The sequence below is a fragment of the Lissotriton helveticus genome, chromosome 5_1 (assembly GCF_964261635.1).
Source record: "Lissotriton helveticus chromosome 5_1, aLisHel1.1, whole genome shotgun sequence".
NCBI classification, from domain to species: Eukaryota; Metazoa; Chordata; class Amphibia; order Caudata; family Salamandridae; genus Lissotriton; species Lissotriton helveticus.
The window spans coordinates 2,086,615,211-2,086,636,140 of NC_136065.1; the positions used below are offsets into that span (position 1 = coordinate 2,086,615,211).

General features: G+C 46.0%; 1 protein-coding gene across 24 annotated transcripts in view; it reads left to right on the forward strand.

Annotated features, from left to right (window-relative positions):
• The window catches only part of GAPVD1 (GTPase activating protein and VPS9 domains 1), a 424,045-nt gene that overhangs the window by 314,234 nt on the left and 88,881 nt on the right, over nucleotides 1-20,930 (forward strand). For all 24 annotated transcript variants that reach the window (XM_078646066.1, XM_078646068.1, XM_078646069.1 and 21 more), the window contains 4 exons: nucleotides 230-352; nucleotides 4,817-4,946; nucleotides 5,718-5,827; nucleotides 14,705-14,864. In XM_078646066.1, coding sequence (XP_078502192.1) covers nucleotides 230-352; nucleotides 4,817-4,946; nucleotides 5,718-5,827; nucleotides 14,705-14,864 — 523 coding nt within the window. The remainder of the gene's footprint in view (nucleotides 1-229; nucleotides 353-4,816; nucleotides 4,947-5,717; nucleotides 5,828-14,704; nucleotides 14,865-20,930) is intronic.

The following is a 20,930-nucleotide window of genomic DNA, read 5'->3' on the forward strand; positions in this document are numbered from 1 at the left end:
TTATGGAGTAAGATGGTTTATGGGGGACACGGTCGACATGCCATGTTATATATAAACAACGTTACTTACCTAATGGTGTGTTTTTTTTAATAAGAATTTAGATTTTTTTCTTCCATTTATATAATTTTCAGGTAAGCTAGGCACAATGTCTCTATATTTTACATTCCTTTATAGATATTTCTGAATGAAGAGCAGTTTTATTTTATTTTTCACTCTTTTTTTCTTTCAGATGATGGTAATCCCAGGCTTAGTGCACAAGCGCAGGCAGCAGAGGACATCTTGGACAAATACAGAAACGCCATGAAACGGACCAGTCCGGGAGAAGCCGCTATAGTGAGCTATGAAAATACAGGTAAAACGCAGAGGCTCGATATTGGCTTGTTTTTGTAGGTTATACATTGTGACAGAAATGTGCTTGAAATAACCAAAACAACCAAAGAATAATGACATAAATTAAATATCCATTCTGAAATATCTAGCCTGTGTGTGTATAGATATATATGTTTTGTCATATGTATAATGCAAACCTAGCTGGATAGCCAGGGAGCTCTGTACATCAACATTGGATGAGCACATTTTAATTTTACAATGGCATTTTGTTTTACAAGTTTACAGTTGCCTTGCATTTTCTATGTAGTTGCAAATTTTAGGCACAAGGAGATTTGGTGATTTGCCGGGAATCACATGATTTACAGTCTTGTGCCAGGAAAAAGAATCCTGTTTAAGTCTACTGCTTTATCACAAATCTATATATTTCAAAATGAAGTCAGCAGTATCATAATTTCACCCCTTCATTAAGTGAGGAAAGGTGTAGGAAGCTGGCTCATATGTGATATATCAATACGCTGATATACCTTGTAGAGAGTCCAGGGGTTCCCTTATGAGTGGGCAGGGGGCTTGCTATGCAATCCCAGATGTGCTTTATTAGGGCGTAGTGTTGTCGAGCAGTCTTAGGCTTAACACAGGTGTGCAAGAAATTTGTGAAATAAAAACGATTAATAAATGACAACACGGTTCACGTAGGAGATCCACACCAATTTCTAAAAAATAGCAAGTACTTTTTATACATGATTTGGTATCAGAAAAATCGTTCAAGTACGTTTTTAACTATACATTCTTTTCACTTCAAAAATTGGACAGTGCAGTTTGAGTTCTGCTATGTTATCATATGGAAGGAAGAGCAAGGTCTCCAAACATGTACACTACATCAACTTACAGGACCAATCTCCTGGAGTTAAGGTAAGTGGTGGCCAAAGACCAAGGCAGTGCCAACAGTACACCACCAGCGGCACAAGGACGACTGGGTCGCAGGGTGCAAATCAGTGCTGGGAGCCCAATGCGTTTCAGTGGGGATAAGTCACTGTAGAAAGAGGCTGCAGGCTCTGGCTAGAAAGCCAGTCTGCTGAACCAGCTAGTGGGCTCAAACCTTGCAATGCTCTGGGATGGGGGCACCTTTGGTCCTCTTCTCCAAGGCCCAGGGGCCACGAGTGCAGTGATCTCATTCGGCATTGGGTTTTTCCTTACCTGAGCAGTTGTGGTTGAGGGGGCCTGATTGCAGAGGCTGCAGACGATGTCGTGAGTTAAAAAATGTTGAAACTACGATGGACTCAAACTCTGGAGGGCTGGGGAACCTGGTTGGGACTGGTGGCCCACTTCAACTCCGGCCAGAGGCGATGGGTTTAGTGGTGGTTTCAGGTGTTTGCTTTTGACAGTTCCGAAGGCCTCGGAGTCTTCTCTTTTGGAGATTCTTTAGAACAGGTCTGCTGTTCATGGGAGGTTTTGAGTCTTTTTCTAAGGCAGGCAGTCCTCCCAAGTTTCTGGAGTCACTGCTGCAGAACACTTCGACTGTGACGCCATTTTGGACGAGGGATGCAGACAGGCCAGCAGGTTTGGTACCAGGTCAGCTCCTTCTTCCCTCTTGGCTTTTGCGGTTCTTCTGTGCCTTCTCTCTTCTTAGGTTGTCAGGATCTGGTTCAAAGGACTCCCTTAAATACTGAATGTAGGGGCATTAGGGGAGTGTAGGGTAGTATCCAATTGGCTACTGACCCTTTGAGTCAATACACCCCTGTATGACCACTTCCTGTGGGAAGTGGGCATAACTCTGTTTCAGAATTCATAAGTATGCTATCACAAAGATGGCTACTTCTGAAATATCAAGGGTGGTACAAGCCTGGAGGTGTCACGCCTACCTGACTAGCTAATTTTCCCACCTGTCCAGATGCCTGGGGGGCTCTGGACATGGTGGGTGGCTTCCTCTCCTTTTAGGGGAGCCAAGGCAACAGCTTCTTTGAAGCTCTCGGCCCAAGAGGCTAATCATCTGATCATCCTGTGGGAGGAGGTGTTACACCCTCTTCCCGGACAAGCTTTTGTTCCAGGTCTCCTGAGAGCGAAGTCTCCCACCCTCTGAAGTCAGAACAGCGTCTCTGGTGGTAGGCTGGCAGAAACCAGCCAGCAAGCACACCAGAGGCTGGTAGATTTTCCGGGGGCACCTCTAAGGTGCCTTCTGGGTGCATGTATTGGTGAATTCAACAATGGCATCAGTGTGTGTTTACCAATACAAGATGTTTTATAGCAAACATCCCTATTTTTAGTTATTCCATCTGAAATGGCTTCCCTGGTCACTTGTACTGGCAGCCGTAGGACTGACCAGCACTGGGGCCTATCTGCTCATACAGGTATGCCCTCACATGTAATATTCAGCACCCTGCTTTAGGGCTTGTAGGCCTGCTGTAGGAGTGACTTAGAAGTATTGCATGCAGTGGTAGGGGACATGGAACACAGGGATGTGTGACGTGTTTTCACTTTTGTCTGCACCAAGACACGCAGCCTGCATCAGCAGTCTTGCATGTGCTTGGAGAGAGGTCCGTTAGGTTGGCACAATTCATCCTGCAGCCCTTAAGGGCCATTTAGATAGAACCTTAAGCTCTCTGCACCAGGGTACTATTTACTAGGGACTTACAGAGGGTGCTAACGGTTTTGCTAACTGGGGGGACAATTGTACAGTTTTGGGAAAGAGCTCTGGCACCGGGGATCTGGTTAGCAGAAACCCAGTGCACTTTCAGTCAAAATCACATCATGTGCCAGGAAAAAAAGGATATGTTAACTATACTCTGCCTGACATAGAAGAAAAGTTCTGGTCATACTTATGATTCTCAAAATCTTTGGATGTAGCCACAACTGCTTTGTGACTCAGTGCTGTGCATGGACAGTTGTCCTTTGCCCACCGGCAGGCTTTGTGCTCTCTTTCAAAATGGAGAATCAGTTCTAGACCTCAATTTAATAGTGCCACGTCCAGGTCTCTGCACATGTGCTAGGTTAGCCTGATGCCAGGGTCATATAAGAAGTCAGATTACCAGTTTCACAAGCAAAATTTCATCGACCGTGTTTACTATGCAGGGGAAATTTCCATACTACTGCTGATAGGGTTGCAAAGGAAAACCACACAAACTGAGGGCATTGCTTCGAAATGGCAAAAAGAATGTGAGCAAGCCTGAATATTGAGGAGATTGACAATGAAGGTTGATAAACAACTATATTGAATGAAGTCCCCCGGCAACTAATGCAGTGGGTAGATAAGTGGACAAAGCCTTACCATTTGCAAAATATTCTAGGTCTCCAATTAAAGAATGAAATCAGAACCCTGCTAAAAGTAAATATTGCCACACACCTCATGATCACTTTAGGTCACCCAAATGTTTTACATTGATGTGATTAAAATAGAAGGTGGGTGAGACTTGTGTGGGCTGAGGACCAAAGGTTTGTTGAAAGGGCAACTGCAATCAAATAGATCTAAAGATTTATGCCAGAGTAAGTATACGTCAGTGGACAAAAGTACAAAGTCTGTGCTGTGACTTGTATTATTTGGCAGCTCTGAAGTCAGTCTGTTTTGGATTTTGGCAGATTTCCTCTTGAACTTTTGTGATGAGAAGGAGCTGCACTAATGCTTGATCTCTTTCTTTTGCCTTGCTCCCAAAGCCAGCTGCACTGTTTTCAGTTTCATTTGTGAAACAATTATTTATGTATTTTTCACTATAATTGTTGGATGATTTAGATTGTATCTTATTTTTGATATTCATTATTTTGCAATCTTTTCCTTACGTTTGACCCCATGAAACACTGGTTTTGTAATTCTCCTTTGGGATCTTCCCCATTCCCTTTTACTTTTTTCATACTATGCCCTCTTCCTTGTTCAGGCTGAACAGTGATTAGATACCTTTCCATGTTTAGACTATGCTTTTTTTTAATTCAACATTAGCATTTAATGCCTCATTTAACCTTTCAAAGATGGCTGGACAGCACATTGGTAACAGAACCTTTTCTAGCCTGTAATTATTCACCTGTGATATATTAGCATTGCCTCATGATGGCATTTTGCAAAGTCAGTGAGCTCTTACCCCATCTATGAATGTACGTGATAATGTTTTCCCACATTATCTACCCTTTCTGTTCACATTAAGCTCACTAGCATTATAATTCCATTAAATAAGGTCTAGTGGAAATAAATGATCACTATTAATATTTCAGTATGTCTGAGGTGGTCATCTAGAAATAATGGCTGACTCTTGCATGCTTTCTTCTGTTAAGTTTTAAGATTAAAAGTTTAAAAGTTCCAGACTTCCACTGTTAACATAAATACTTAAATATTTGGTGGCTAGATATCAGCAGTGTGTATAGATGAGGGTCTGGATTCCAGTGTTATGACTTAGTTTACGCAGTTCTAGCAGCATTCATTTAATAATCGGATATGACTAAAAGTCTAACTGCCTTACTTTTTTAACCTTTATATTTTCCTCTTTTCCTATAATGAACATTTCAGAAGGTGCAGGTGATGGTGAAAGTGTTCACGACTCCCCGAGGGATGAGGCCTTACAGAACATCACTTCTGACGATCTCCCAGACTCTGCCAGCCAAGTTGCACTTCCACTGGACTCTGCTTTCTCATACAGGTAATGACATGGCCATGTTTCTTCATGTCCATGGCTGTGATTAATATTTGCCATAGATCATAAGAGCATATCAAAAGCATATCACCATGTACTTGCCCTCCTCTTCAGACTCAATAGGAAATCAAGAGACACACCACAAGCAGTCTCAGGCTGAAGAGCCTATGCTGGTGAAAGAGCACCCTCTCCCCATAATGGCTTAAGAATGATATAGCAGTATTTAGAGAGCAGTCATTGGAGAATAAAGAAGACAATGTGGCTCTGAAAAAAAGGTCTCCGAAAGGACATTCTTAATTTAAAGAGCTTATTTTTCCCCAGAAACGTCTCTATAATGGAGATTGCGTGTTATTTAAATTGACAGTCTTTCTGTGTGTAACAAATTACTGATTTTCTTAACGGTTATTCTATTGTAGAGTGGGATTGTTTTTGTTGAAGAGATTTTGTAAAATTTGTAAATGGTTGGATTCATAACTGCTTATGTGCATCTCTTTTAAAAAATAAAATCAGTTTCTGGATTTGACCAGTTTACTTGCTAGTTGTGCAGTTCATCACTGTTGAACCCAACCTTGACGAAGGAGATGTTGTGATGTCAGTGGTTTGGCACGATTATTTGTGTTCATTACAGTAGAAATTGTCTAATTGTGTTATGTGAGTTCGGTATCAAGGCATTGAAACATTTAAAATGTCTTCTATAATTTCTGTGTTTTTTTAAGTCAACTGTCTAGTGATAATTTATCATTGTTTTTATTGAAGAAATCTGTTTTTGTATTTCAGAGATGCTAAGAAGAAGCTTCGTATGGCGCTGTGCTCAGCTGATGCAGTTGCTTTTCCATTGGTGTCCCATTCCACTCGGAATGGTCTGCCAGATCACAATGATCCAGATGGTAAACCTAGATGCTAATTTTATGGTATTTGCTGCATGACTCTTCCAAGTGGGCCTGTTTGCTCAACCCTTACCTTTTGTTGCTAGATTATTTTATTCGGTAGATCGGGTTGGTTCAGCATCGCATTTCTCAGCACCATATTTCTCATTACTTGGCCAATACGACATCAAAGACATGGAAAAGAGAATGAACATATGCAAAGACATTTTTATTACATTCACTCGTGCTGTGCTGGTTTCTGGCCATGACACTGAGGCGGACTGTGTACATTCCAGTCCCCTAGAACTTAACATTAAAATACTGGGAAGAGAATTGATCAGGGATTCCCCAGGGGTGGTAAAATGTATCACTGAAACAGCCAGGGGATGTGTAACAAAGTTTTCCTTCCAAAATGTTTAATTGTGTCTTATGTTAGACTACACATCGAACTTGAGTGTTTTTATTTGTCTTCATAGTTTAAATTTCACTGCCAGCCTTATATGTGGCAAAAATAGACTTTGTGTGCCTTAATGCACATTGCTTTGCAAGCATTATATCTGTGTTTGATATGAAGAAAAATAAGAAAAGTGGGTAGAATTTACAATTTGAAAATATTGTTTCTACAGAACACTGGGTCAGATGTAGAAAATCATGAAAAGATTCCTTAATAGCGAAAATTAGCAAATCAATGTAAGAGATGCATTACGCTTTTGTTCATCAAGGTATTTCGTGGAAATATTCGACAATTTCAAACTATAAAACCAGAAACGTGGTTACGGTAGTCTGTGCCCGTGGGAAAAAGTATATAATGGGATAATCAATGAAGAAATACGTAAAGGTATCATCCAGCATAAACCCAGGATCAGTTGTTGTGTCCAAGCAGCACTGTTGTAAAACTACTTCATGGAGCGCACCATGATACAGCGGACATTAGATGGGCTGTTTTTGAAATCATCAATTGTAACCTAAGGGGAGGTGAGTATTACTAAACAATACCAACAAGAATGTCCTCTTAATTCTCAGATTCAACACAGTTCTAACATGCGTGACTGAAGTTTCTGAGCTTGACAACATTTAACTACCCATGCGCAATGCACGCTTCAGTTAGCATTCAGACACCAACTTTATGGACTTAATTTCAACCTTTTGCCTTCATGACTTTGTCCCAGAAATAGCAGTACGACCATGCTTTTTTTCTTAAAAATCCATTACTTCTTCCTGGGATTCATAGCATACTAAGCACTCCACTACAGAAGCAGAAAACTGTGCTGCTTACCTCCATTCAAGCGGTTTATATATTCTCTGTTACTCAACACAATTCAAGTAAACATTTATTTTATTTTCTATATGTAACGTTTTCCCCCTTCAACTCGACCTGTGGCTGGTGTGCCCTTGAAGTTCACACAAATCACTCCTTTTGTTTTTTGTGATGCAGAATCGCAAGACAACTGTATTTACTCCCACTTTGTCCCTACCAATCTCAGGTATGTTTCCCATCTGGGTTTAAGTGATGGTGTTGCCAAAATGTTTTTCCCTGTTCATTTACTTTTGCCTCTCACATTTGTTAGCTTCTTTATCCTCATAATTCGGCTTTATATGCCTATAATTAATACACACCTCAAGAAAGGTACATCATCGCAATATAGCACACTTGGATGGCGCACCAATATTTTTCTGAATTGTTACTGAAGTTTCCTTTCCTTATTTTTATTTTCCTCCGGTTTAAAAGGTTCCAAGTCCTGACAGACCCCTTAATCACTATTGGTTGAAAAGCGTCAGATAACCCATGCCTTGAGAAAGAGGTGCCCAATCTTGCTTAGGAAACTGACAGGAACAGATTAAATGAACATATCACATTTATTTATTGATACAAGCGAACACCTTCCATTGGCAATCTGTGATAAGCTGCATACCGTTTATCCAGGCTTGATTAAGTAGCATCTCTATGCTGGCACTTTGCTCAAAAGTTTGTAACCGGTTTTCTGTCAATAACACAAAGTATCTGCTTGGCAATCTTTTGTCTTTACGTTGTTTTATTGTTTTTTGATTGTAATGAAAAAGCACCCTTTCTGGCAGCTTTTTCGCCTCAAATTTCACTTATGTTCGTTGTTGTTTCGTCTATTTTAACTGTTGTATGTTCCCTGTGTATGCAGTGGCATTTTCATTGGTATGAACAAATACTTTATTTAAATAATTGCTGATTATATTGAATGAATAATACGTTTACCTCTCGGTCCTCTGCGCAGGAGGTGGTGGTGGAGGAGGTGGAGCCGGCGCCTTTTCGGCGCCGGTCATTGGCTGCTTCTGCACCGACCTGCCCCTTTCTCCTATGAGGCATGTGGTGGTGGAGGCCGACTCTGCACCCCTGGTGGACACTTCGGCGCCGATCAATGTCTCATTGGTGCCCATGGCAGACTCCCCAGCGCAGTCTCGACTTTGGAACGTCAACTCTTCTCCGGATGTTCCTTCCTCTCCGGAGGACTGTCGTCTCCTTGTCTCCTCTTCACCGGAAACTGGACGCCGTGTCGTTGCCTTTTCCGCGGCGGCTTCCAGTGTGGGTTCTATGCCGTCCCCGCGTCCACAGCCCCCGGACCCGCTCTTCCGCACCTTGCAGTTGGTTTCCCCGCAGGCTTCTCCGCCTTCTCCGGAGGCCCCTCGCTCGTTCATGGGTCTTCCATCCTACAGGGGCTGGCTGTTTCTTCCTCCGGTAGGGCATGGGGACGGGCGGCTTAGTTGGCAGCCTTCGACACCGGAAGAGTCTCTCTCTTCCCACGACGCCCTACAGAGGTGAGTGTAGCCTTTGTCAGGGCCATTTCCACGGCCACCGGCATTTTGCAAATGGCAACCCTGTTGCTCTACTCCCAACGGACCCCTTGTTGGAGGTTCTCCACCAGGGCTCTGGTGGAGGGGATCCACTAATTCCATTTGAAGCTTTGCTCCACAACTCTCTTTTGGGGGCATCCTGCTACGGGGGATCCAGTGCCTCAGCCGCTCCTCCACCACCACGCCCTGCACAATCCAGTCTGTCTTTTTTCCCACCCATCTGCTTAGGGCCCTGTCTTGCAGACTGCTTTTCCTTCCTTACCTTCGGTGTTGCTCCCTCTGTCACGGAAGGCCCGGTGGTTGGACTCCTGGGGGACGTAACATTTTTGCTTCCACTAGTGCTGCTTTGCGCCCGCTCAACACACATTGTGTGTTGGCCAGGGCTACCTCCGGCCTATGGGATTCCGCAGAGTCCCTTCTGTCGTGCCCCTCCCGCCAAGGTGTCCGCGCTGATCTGCCGCACCATGTGGGGGATGGTCGGGAGTTAGCTGCATTTATTCTCCGTTTGGCCTTGGATGTCTCTGATTCTCTCGCCCGCGCTATGGTGAGTTCTGTGGCTCTCCGCCGCCATGCCTGGTTGCGGGATAGCGTCTTTCCGGAGAATATTCGGGAGCGTCTTGTTGACCTGCCTTTTGATTGGATTCTTTTATTTAACACCCACGTGGACTCCGCTATTCAGCGACTCCTTGCGGGGCTCCATCCTCCTCCCCCTCCGTAAGCTTCGGCTTGTCGTCCTCCGGTGTCTTATGGGAGGCGTTTATCCCACCTTTCTCTCTGGGACTAGTGTTTCGGTTGGCCGTCTGTGTGCTGTGTGGCTTAGAATGCATTCAGGGTGCTTCAGTTGGCCCCTCTGTACTTTTGGCTGCTGGTACAGCCCTCAGTTTTTGTGGTGTTTGTTTTTTGACTGTTAATGAAGCCATATAGGTCCTCAGGTTGGACCATCTGTGTATTTTTTGGGTGATTGGTAAACTACCTGCGGGAATACCCACAGGTCTTTTATGTTCTTGACCTCTGCTGCGGGTTTCCCTAAGAGGTGTTCCCCTGTATTGTTTTGAGATGTCATACCCTAGGTGGACTACTTGTTGGCTATTGTATAGCCCTGTCCTAAGCTGGGCGGGTGTGGATACCTTCTCTGGTTCCTCGCCTTTCCTGGCGTCACTGTATACCGCTTGGTGCGGTCCTTTTTCTTTCGCCTTAGCACAGCTTACGCTACTCCAGGTACTGTCCTGCTCAGTATCCAATGGTGTTTCTATCCTTCTTCTACAGGGCTTGCCTGTCGTATATTTTGCCCTTTGTTCCTGCGGGATATCTGCTTCTGTGCGTTTTGCCTTCCCTCTTCAGCCTCTGGACCGCCAGACCGACTTTTGTTATGCCGTCTACGACGTCGTGTCGTGGTGTTTCCACCTTATTATCCGATGTTTCGGCCTGGTCCTCTGCCTTGTGTTCCAGGGGGGGCTAGAATATTTCTGGTGTTCTCATGTGTTCGGGTTGACGGCTTTAGGTCTGTACTACATATTCTTGCTTCCTGGTGGGTCACTGTTCTGGGCACACTACTTCGTAGTATTTACCAGCTGCCTGCTGCGCACGCCTGGTTATGATCCACCTCCGTGGGCCTTGGCGTGTACCCGTGTGCTCCTGTCCCTTGCTCTGCTGGAGCTTTGCGTGACTGTGTCTTCCTTCTCACGTATGCGCTTTCCGGCCGTGGGGCTGTTCCTGTCTAGTCCCCTGCCTAGGGGCTGATGCCCGTTCAGCTGTCCCCTTCGCTGGGTGTGTTCTCCTGAGGCGGTCTCTGCCTTCGTTTCCACCTCTTCTCCTTGGATTATGCAGGTGGTTCTTTTCTTCCTTTGGTACTCTCTTGGTGCCGTCTGTCCCTCCGGGTTTTCTGGCGGATTGCCTTTGCCCCTCGGGTAGGCTTGTGGTATCCTGGCCTTCCCTTCTCCTTCTTGCTTACTTCTGCTTGATGGGGACTGGGCCGTCCTTCCTGTCCCAATGACACATCCCCTGTCTGGGCCCTGTGTTGTTCCAAGCTGGTGATTTTCTCTTGCATACACTCCTCCCCTCTGGGTATGGCTAGGGTATCTATTTTATGTTAAGCAACCTGTGGCTAGTAGTCTCTATCAGATGTACAAGTTCTTCGGTAACGATGCATCTGGTAGAGACGATTCCTTCACGGCCCGCCCTTTCTCCCCGTTCTGCGAGGACCTTCAGCTTGGTCTTCTGCGCTCGCCTCCCCCCGGGGGATTTTGTCTTCTGTGAGTGCCCTCTTTCACTTCCTCCCTGGCGGGATGCTTCGTTCTGTTTATTTGTTTCACTCCTTCCTTTCACGGTACTTGGACGGTAAGTTCATGTGTACTTCTGCATCCCTACACCTTGGTTATTCCAGTGTGGGGCCTTCTCACAATCTTCTCCCCTTTTCATTGCTTGGGGTTTCTGACTCCTGCAGTCATCTGAGTTGGGATCTATTGGCTGTGCCTCAGCCCTTAGCTCTTTACAGGGGATACGACCCTCCTTGATGGTGTTGTCTTGGGGTAATTTGTCGTTACTCATCTGTTCGGACTTGTTGCCTTCACTGTTATAGATTGTGGTTGCAGACTTTCTGTCTTTTGCTCTGACATTTTTCACATGTTTTCTGCCTCCAGGGAGGATGTTGCCTTCGCTTTGCAAAGTTGCTTCTCAGAGTGGTGCTCTGCTCTTTCCCTTCCATGCCTTTCAGTAACACAGTGCCTGGCACTTTCCCAAATGGTGCTGTTCCTCACCTTCGCTTCTTCGCTTTCTGTTTACCTGATTTTTTTGCACACTGTTCCCATATTCTCACAATTTTGTTTGTGATGGCTCCGCGTTGTGGCGCGGAAAAGTTCTCAGAAGAAAACTGACATCAGAGCGCCAGGGTGAGACTTAGGTGACCTTGCTGACACCACGTCCGTGGACAACATCAGGGCGGAGTTACGTGGTGCCGCCCCCCGGCGCGCAGAGATGCTGGATTAAGGAATCTGCGGCTAGAATCGTCTATACCAGATACATCGTTACCAAAGGTAAGTAACTTGTACGTCAATGCGTGATTTCACAAGAGGCAATCCAAAATTGTGTTAAAATATTTTTTCAATTTTCAATTTTTTTCCCAATGTGGTGGGGTACAAGTGAGGGATCGGAGACCAGGTCTTGTTAAGTAAGGGTTTATTTTCTAAAATACTTTTTTATGGCGGCTGGTCAATCTGTCCTTCGCAAACTGGGCCGGATCCGTGATGGTAGAATGTCCGGGGCCGGTACCTCCCGATGGATGCTTCGATGCCTGGGTACTGGATTCCGTCGTTATGTGCTCCAGCCAGAGATTATATGTGGGGATGAAAAAAACAAAGGGCAGGTTGGCGCTCCACGTCGCTCAAATAACCCAAGGGAACCGGGAAGTCCAGGTATCACCCCTGTACGTGTTCACTCGTAATCTCGTCCGACTCTAGACTGTGACTCATGGAAACAGTCCAGCCCGAACTGCCAAGCCATGTCTTCCCAGGACCGGAAACAAGCTTCCTGTGACCGGTTTCGGGCTAACAGCCCTCATCAGCCAGGCTAGCTTGAATCCAGTGGCAAAGTGAGCAAGGGACCCATCTCTGGGCATACCCTACCAACTTGGGGCGAAAAAAGCAAACACAAGGAGATGATGGACGGAGCGCTGAAACTTTTTAGACACTCAACCCCAGTCACCTAAACTGGGGTGGCATGGTGAGCAAAAGAACAATGGATTTAACCCAGATCTCTTTACTGGGGGTGAATGTATGATTTATTCAGCATTCCGTCCATCATTTGTTTGCGTAGCACTTTTCACCCAAGGTGGGATTGGTATGCCCAGACGTGGGTCCCTTGCTCACTGTGTCACTGGGTTCAAGCTAGACTGGCTGATGAAGGGTAATACCCAGAAAGAGGTCCCAGGATCCTTGTTTCCGGTCCGTGAGGACCTGGCTTGGCAGTTCGGTCTGGACTGTTCCCATTAGGCATAAGTTCAAACCTGATTTGCATATGGCTGGGTCTAAACTGGGGTGGCATGGCGAGCAAAAGGACGATTAATTTAACCCATATCTCTTGACTGGGGGTGAATGTATGATTTATTCAGCATTCTGTTACTTCATTTGTTTGCGTAGGATAGAAAAAGAGAGAGCTGAGATGGGCCGGGAACCCATCTCTGGTGGCAGCTAAATAATAAATAGGGAGGCGTAGTCTTTTGACTCTAAAATCCTCATATGGATTGTCTCTAAATTCTTTGAGGGTGATGGCCTCACTAAGTGGTTAACTGCATTTGAGAGAGCCTGTCTTGGTAGACAGGTCCACATGAAGCTATGGAGTGCTTTCCTATGGGAAATGTTCCCAGGGAAGTGCAAAGACAGACTCCTGACACTCAATGAGAAATATGCTACTTCCTATGACCTCATGAAGAGTACCCTGATTGAGGGCTTTGTATTTAGCACTAAAGATTATAAGATCAGATTCAGAGAGGCCAGACCTGGGTAGATTTTGTAGACTACTCGGTGAAAACAATAGGAGGTTGGTTAAATGGTAACAATGTACATGACTTTGAAAGGTTGTATAATTTGATGATGAAGGAGCACCTTTTAAGTAATTGTCAACAAGAGAAAATACATAATTTCATGGTAGACCATGGTCCACGTTCTCCTCAAGAATTGGGGAAGAAGGCAGTCCACTGGGTCGAACAAGTGTGACCAAAACTACAGCTGGTGGTGGAGACTAACAGAAAGAGGCCAAAAGCACCCCAAGGTAAAGGTGTGTTCCCTTATGGGAGTTGGGGTCTGAAAATCTTATACTGTAGTGCTTAGTTAGTGATGTTTGGTTGATTAGGCTTTCTACCATGTCTTTAAGGTTATCTCCAGGACTCATCTCAAGCATCCATAGGATTCCCAGGTCTAGTAATTTTGACCACGCTCTGCAATCATTGAATGCCTTATACAAGTCTGAAACTGTAGCACATTTTTTATTTTTCCTGTAGCCCCAACGATTTAGGGTTGTGTGCATAGTGGGGAAAATCTAACGTTCAGCCCCTCCACCTCAGTGCCCGCCACCCCTTGACACATATTTGTGTGTGGCACCTCCAGCAAGGACATCCAGCTGGTTTTCCCATTCGTCAAAAGTTATGTTTGCGTTTACTGATCTTATGCTCCTGAGCGCTAGAGAAAACAAACAAGGGTTTAAAGGAATCTTTCTTTGAAACTTGATTGGTTCCTTAATTTGTTAGTCATCTGTGGACCTGTACTGTCCCAGGCTGAATGAAAAGCAGAAACTAGGCTGGAAGCAAACCAACCCTTTGGGCTCAGCCCTGGCAAGTGGAATTTAAACGCTCATGTTCATCATTTTTGGACAGAGGTCTCCTTTTACTTTTATGTTTGGTTTACCTAGTGAAAGTATTTCTCTAAGCATCGGGGATCTGCCCACTGATGCCACTTCAATGACATGTGGCTGTTCCCAAAATCTTATGACCCTCTTCCCTTTTCAATGCAATGCAAGTTAGATATGTTGTAAACATATGGTAATAACTTTCACAGTGTGGCAGCTTCCTTTTCTTTCTGCCGGTTTCTTGAGACCTGCAATCTCTACTAGGACTAATGCTGTAAAGCGATGTGTCCCTTAGCCGCCATCAAGTGTGGTTGTTCTTGCTCTGCCTCATAATTTCATCCTTAAGCAGCGTATCTGCACGTTTGCTGTTGAGTAACTCTTTTATTGGTTCTTCATCACCACACCATTCTTCTGTGGCATACTCAAACTCCAAATTGGCACTGAAATAGGTTAACGCAAATATTATTGCACAGAACCTGTGTAAGTTTCACTCCATGTTCACTCGGTTTCAACTCCGCCTTAGCCAAGTTATTTGAAGACTGGCAGAGCATTTCCTGTCACTTCAGTGCTTCAGTACTGTTTCACCTCGCGATTAATGAAGCTGTATATGGACTATGTTGCTTGTTAACATATTTAATTTCAGCACTTCTAGACACTGAAATAACAAGCCTTTTTTCTGTACAATTAGCTGATATCTTCAACCTTCAAGACAAACTAACCTTTTGTTTTTTCTTTTAGACAATGAAATAGTGTGCTTCCTCAAAGTGCAATTAGCGGAAGCCATCAACCTTCAGGACAAGAACCTTTTGGCTCAAATTCAGGAAACTATGCGCTGTGTGGGTCGTTTTGATAACCGAACATGTCGAAAGCTCCTAGCATCCGTAGCAGAGGACTATAGGTAAGGCCAGTTTGCTTGCTTTTGTAATGGGGTAAGTACCGCTCTCCTGCTTTTTCAAACAAAAGTTGCCACTTCTTTGTTTCAAAGACATGAGTGACATTTTTCTGTGTATAGTTATAATCAGTAAATTTGGATTTAGATGACTACATGAGAAGTATTGGATAATCATGGCGGGCTTCTTACCATGCATAAGGGTATATGCAAGATAGCTTTCTTTATATATTTAATGTATTTGTATGCAGGCGTTAGTATTAATCATTACAATCCGATGTATCCAATTTTTTTTTTTTTTTTAAATTAAGGTTCCAAATCATTTCTATTCTTGGCCAATTTTTGATAAACTGCCCCATACTCAGGAAAATACAATACTGCCAAACGCAGTATATTTCCAATGCAGTGATTCACACAACTTGCTTGGTCTCTACAAATTCCCAACAGTGATGAGGAATTAGTTTGGAATATTTCATTTTTTTAAGTACCTTTTTAATACCATTCGATCAAATGATTAATACTGAAGACTTGCATAGAAATAAATTAAGAATGAATGAAATGTGTAAGGAAAAAAAATTCTGTCATAAACATGGACTATTCCCGTACATTTGCGGGGATCCCGGAGCACTTTTTCTTCAATTACTGCTAGTCACTCTTTAGATGGAGGTAACCACCTCAATGTCAATAGAATTAGAATTCCCTCCATTAAACAAAAAAACATGAGGCATGTCTTTTACTGCATTTTTCTGCATCTTAAAAACACATCTAATTATTACAATGTGACCACATTGCTGAACTGGCAACAGTCAGCCCCGTTTTTAATTCTAAAACGCCTATTGAGCACATACAGAGAAAAGGAAAATTAAAGAAAAAAGGAGCCTGTCATGTCGAGTTCAAGGAATGCTAGGGAAATGTACTGTTACTTTAAGGAGCCAGCACCTTCTTTACCCAGCATGCACTGTACTGGCAGTTTGCCTCCAGCCTCCATTCTTTTTTCTGGCACCTGCTGGAAGGATCTCTGAACACTCTCTGGGTTACGTTACCCAGTTTTTTTCTTAACGCTTTGTTACAAAAAGTGAGGTATTTTGGAAAATACTACATCTTTGAGGCTATTCTACATTCTTCACCCAATTTCTCATCAAAAGTGGTGATTATTTTCTCAAATTGCCTTCACTTTTCATGAAATGCCCTTCATGTGGGTGAAAAAAAACTTCATCAAACCCACATTCTGTGTTGTCTGTCTTCCTGCCTCTGAGAGTGTGAAAAAATGTTGAAGAAATCCCTAAAAGACTGTGTGAGGGCATTTGCCTGAGAGGAAAACTTGAGAACCTGCATCAGGAAGAAGAGAGAACAAGCATTGGCAAGCCAATAGGTCTCGCATTTGGGACCTTATAAGTATTTAGTTATACAGCACAATATCCTTGTTGCAACAACATTAACTGTTGCATGGTTAAACACTTAAAATGCCCCAAAGGCGAGACCTATTGGCTATGCCAATGCTTTTTTTTAAAGGAAAAGCAGTGCTACTAGGCTCCAACTGCCACGTAGAGAGAGAGCGAGAGGTGTGTGGGGAGAGAGAGAGAGAGAGAGAGAGTGGTGTGTGGAGAGAGAGAGAGTGGTGTGTGGAGAGAGAGAGAGTGGTGTGTGGAGAGAGAGAGAGTGGTGTGTGGAGAGAGAGAGAGTGGTGTGTGGAGAGAGAGAGAGTGGTGTGTGGAGAGAGAGAGAGTGGTGTGTGGAGAGAGAGAGAGTGGTGTGTGGAGAGAGAGAGGTGTGTGGAGAGAGAGAGAGGTGTGTGGAGAGAGAGAGAGGTGTGTGGAGAGAGAGAGAGGTGTGTGGAGAGAGAGAGAGCGGTGTGTGGAGAGAGAGAGAGCGGTGTGTGGAGAGAGAGAGAGCGGTGTGTGGAGAGAGAGCGGTGTGTGGAGAGAGAGCGGTGTGTGGAGAGAGAGGTGTGTGGAAGAGGTGTGTGGAAGAGGTGTGTGGAGAGAGAGAGAGGTGTGTGGAGAGAGAGAGAGGTGTGTGGAGAGAGAGAGAGGTGTGTGGAAAAAGAGAGAGAGGTGTGTGGAGAGAGAGAGGTGTGTGGAGAGAGAGAGAGAGGTGTGTGGAGAGAGAGAGAGGTGTGTGGAGAGAGAGAGAGAGGTGTGTGGAGAGAGAGAGAGGTGTGTGGAGAGAGAGAGAGGTGTGTGGAGAGAGAGGTGTGTGGAGAGAGAGGTGTGTGGAGAGAGAGAGAGAGGTGTGTGGAGAGAGAGAGAGAGAGGTGTGTGGAGAGAGAGAGAGGTGTGTGGAGAGAGAGAGAGGTGTGTGGAAGAGGTGTGTGGCGAGAGAGGTGTGTGGAAGAGGTGTGTGGAGAGAGAGAGGTGTGGAGAGAGGTGTGTGGAGAGAGAGAGGTGTGGAGAGAGGTGTGTGGAGAGAGGTGTGTGGAGAGAGAGAGAGAGGTGTGTGGAGAGAGAGAGAGAGGTGTGTGGAGAGAGAGAGAGAGCGGTGTGTGGAGAGAGAGAGAGCGGTGTGTGGAGAGAGAGAGAGCGGTGTGTGGAGAGAGAGAGAGCGGTGTGTGGAGAGAGAGAGAGCGGTGTGTGGAGAGAGAGAGAGAGAGAGAGAGAGAGGTGTGTGGAGAGAGAGAGGTGTGTGGAGAGAGAGAGAGAGGTGTGTGGAGAGAGAGAGAGGTGTGTGGAGAGAGAGAGAGGTGTGTGGAGAGAGGTGTGTGGAAGAGGTGTGTGGAGAGAGAGAGGTGTGTGGAGAGAGAGAGAGAGAGAGAGGTGTGTGGAGAGAGAGAGGTGTGTGGAGAGAGAGAGGTGTGTGGAGAGAGAGAGGTGTGTGGAGAGAGAGAGGTGTGTGGGGAGAGAGAGGTGTGTGGGGAGAGAGAGAGGTGTGTGGAGAGAGAGGTGTGTGGAGAGAGAGAGGTGTGTGGAGAGAGAGAGGTGTGTGGAGAGAGAGAGAGAGGTGTGTGGAGAGAGAGAGAGAGGTGTGTGGAGAGAGAGGTGTGTGGAGAGAGAGAGGTGTGTGGAGAGAGGTGTGTGGAGAGAGGTGTGTGGAAGAGGTGTGTAGAGAGAAAGAGAGGTGTGTGTGGAGAGCGAGAGAGGTGTGTGTGGAGAGAGAGAGGTGTGTGTGGAGAGAGAGAGAGAGGTGTGTGGAGAGAGAGAGAGAGATGTGTGGAGAGAGAGAGAGAGGTGTGTGGAGAGAGAGAGAGGTGTGTGGAGAGAGAGAGAGGTGTGTGGAGAGAGAGAGAGGTGTGTGGAGAGAGAGAGAGGTGTGTGGAGAGAGAGGTGTGTGGAAGAGGTGTGTGGAAGAGGTGTGTGGAGAGAGGTGTGTGGAGAGAGGTGTGTGGAAGAGGTGTGTGGAGAGAGAGAGGTGTGTGGAGAGAGAGAGAGGTGTGTGGAGAGAGAGAGAGGTGTGTGGAGAGAGAGAGAGGTGTGTGGAGAGAGAGAGAGGTGTGTGGAGAGAGAGAGAGAGAGGTGTGTGGAGAGAGAGAGAGAGGTGTGTGGAGAGAGGGAGAGAGAGAGAGGTGTGTGGAGAGAGAGAGGTGTGTGGAGAGAGAGAGAGGTGTGTGGAGAGAGAGGTGTGTGGAAGAGGTGTGTGGAGAGAGAGAGAGGTGTGGAGAGAGGTGTGTGGAGAGAGAGAGAGGTGTGTGGAGAGAGAGAGAGAGGTGTGTGTGTAGAGAGAGAGAGGTGTGTGGAGAGAGAGAGAGAGAGAGAGAGGTGTGTGGAGAGAGAGAGAGAGAGGTGTGTGGAGAGAGAGAGAGGGGGGTGTGTAGAGAGAGAGAGAGGGGTGTGTGTGTGGAGAGAGAGGGGTGTGTGGAGAGAGAGAAGTTGAAGTTGAAAATATTTGTAAACCGCACTGTGGCCAAGCGGCTTCCTGGCGCTGGGTGATTGACGATGGCAGATGGAAGGAGCACAAGGGGATTACTGAGTAGAGAAGGCTTGGGCAAACAGGTAGGTTTTGAGCGCCTTACGGAAGTGCAGATAGGCAGTGATGGACCTAATGGTGAGTGGGAGACTATTCCAGAAGCGGGAGGCAAGAGTGGAGAACCTAGTGCCACCTGCTCTGGACTTGCGGAAACGGGGAACACTGAGGAGTGCCTGGCTAGAGGAACGGAGATTGCGGCAGGGGAGATAAAGGGTGATCATAGAATTAATGAAGATAGGAGCCGTACGGGCGCGGGCCATGAAGACTATGCATCCCATCTTGAAGAGGGTTCTCTGCAGGATGGGGAGCCAATGGAGGGACTTGAGTAGAGGGGTAGTGTGGTGAGACTTAGGAAGCCGGTAGATAAGGCGAGCAGCCTGATTCTGGATGGTCTGGAGGCGCCGCAGCTCGTAGGCAGGAATGCCCACGTACAAGCAGTTCCCGTAGTCCAACCGTGAGAGAATCATAGCCAAAACAATTATTTTAAGGGCGTCAAGGGAAAAAAAGCGAGAAATCTTGCGGATAATCCTAAGGGACAGAAAGCAGGATGAAACAACAGAGCTAACCTGAGGACGCATGGAGAGGTCCTGGCTGATTTTGATTCCCAGGGTTCTAACTGAAACGGAGGGAACCGGGGGAGGACCGAAGATGGAAGGCCAGAAGGCAGAAGTCTGAGGGTTGGTGGAACCGCCAGTCCAGGTTAAGCTTGAGGTGGTTTTGAATCATCCAATCAGAAATAAAAATAAGTGTGGTTTGAAATTTAAGAAGGGAATCAGGAGAGGGGGAGAGATCGAAAACGAGCTGAAGGTCATCAGCATAATTGTACACGGAGACCTCTATGTTGAGCAGAGAAATGATAAGGGGATAGATATAAAGATTGAAGAGAAGAGGGGAAAGGGAAGAACCTTGGGGAACCCCGCAAGACACCGGAAGGGGGCAAAGAAGCCGGAGAGACGGACAGCCTGTGTCCGGCCTTGGAGGAATGAAGCGAGCCAGGAAAGAGCGATGCCCTGGATGCCCGCTGCCCTGACACGGTCGAGAAGGATGGAGTGGTCGACCGTGTCAAAAGCAGCGGACAAATCAAGAAGCACCAGGGCTTGAGGAGAGTTGGAAATCCGCCTTGCTCTTCAGTAAGTCCAGGACGGAGAGGACCACAGATTCGGTTGAGTGGACCGGGCGAAAGCCCGCTTGATGGGAGGCCAAAAGATGGTTGTCCTCAATATAGGCCGCCCGGCAGGAGGTAATATGGCTCTCCAGGATCTTGCCTAAGTAAGGGAGCAGGGAGATGAGCCTAAAATTAACAGGGAGAGTAGGATCAGAGCCAGGTTTTTTTAAAATCGGAATGACTATGGCCGATTTAAAGGAGGACGGAACTATGCCCTGAGATGGATGCATTAAGAAGGGATGGGGGGGGTCGGGGCAACCAGAAAATCGCTCCCTTAAGATGTGAGCCGGTCCACAGTCAGCAGGGGAGCCTGACTTGACCTTCCTGAGCAAGGCAAGGAAGGATTCCTTCGAGATGGGTGGAAAGTGAGTAAGAGAGGAGGACAGAGGGGGGAGGGAAAGGGAGGGAAGAGGAGAAGATGGCAGGGAGATGTTCTGTTTGATGTTGGCAATCTTCTCAAGGAAAAAATCGTTCAAGAAAAGGCAGAGGGCTTGGGAGGGGACAGGGTTGGGATTAACTCTGTCAGATGCGGCCAGATTGTGAACGATGGAGAAAATCTCCTTGGATTTGTTAGCCGCTAATAAGATTTTACCAGAGAAGTATTCTAATTTGGCTGAGAGAATAGCTCTCTTGTAGTTATTTAAGAGAGACCTATATCGGTCCCTCAGAAGGGGGCAGTAATTGCGCCTCCCACTGACGCTCGGACTGTCTGAGAGCCAATTTAAGGGCCTTGAGATCGCTAGAAAAACATTTATTGGCTTCGTGGAGGCGACGAGCTTTAACCCTCTTGAGGGGAGCGACCAGGTCACAGGAAGCGGACAGCCAGGTTTTTATGGCGTCAACTTGAAGGTCAAGGGGAAGGTCAGATAAGTCAGGGAGGGAGGTCGCCAAGGAAGAGTGGAGAATGTGAAAGTCCACCCAATTCCAATTCCGTGCTAAGACGTTCTTGGGCATGGGGGCTTGTCAGTGACAGCAAGATCAATGGAAAAGAAGATGAGCGAGTTGTCCGA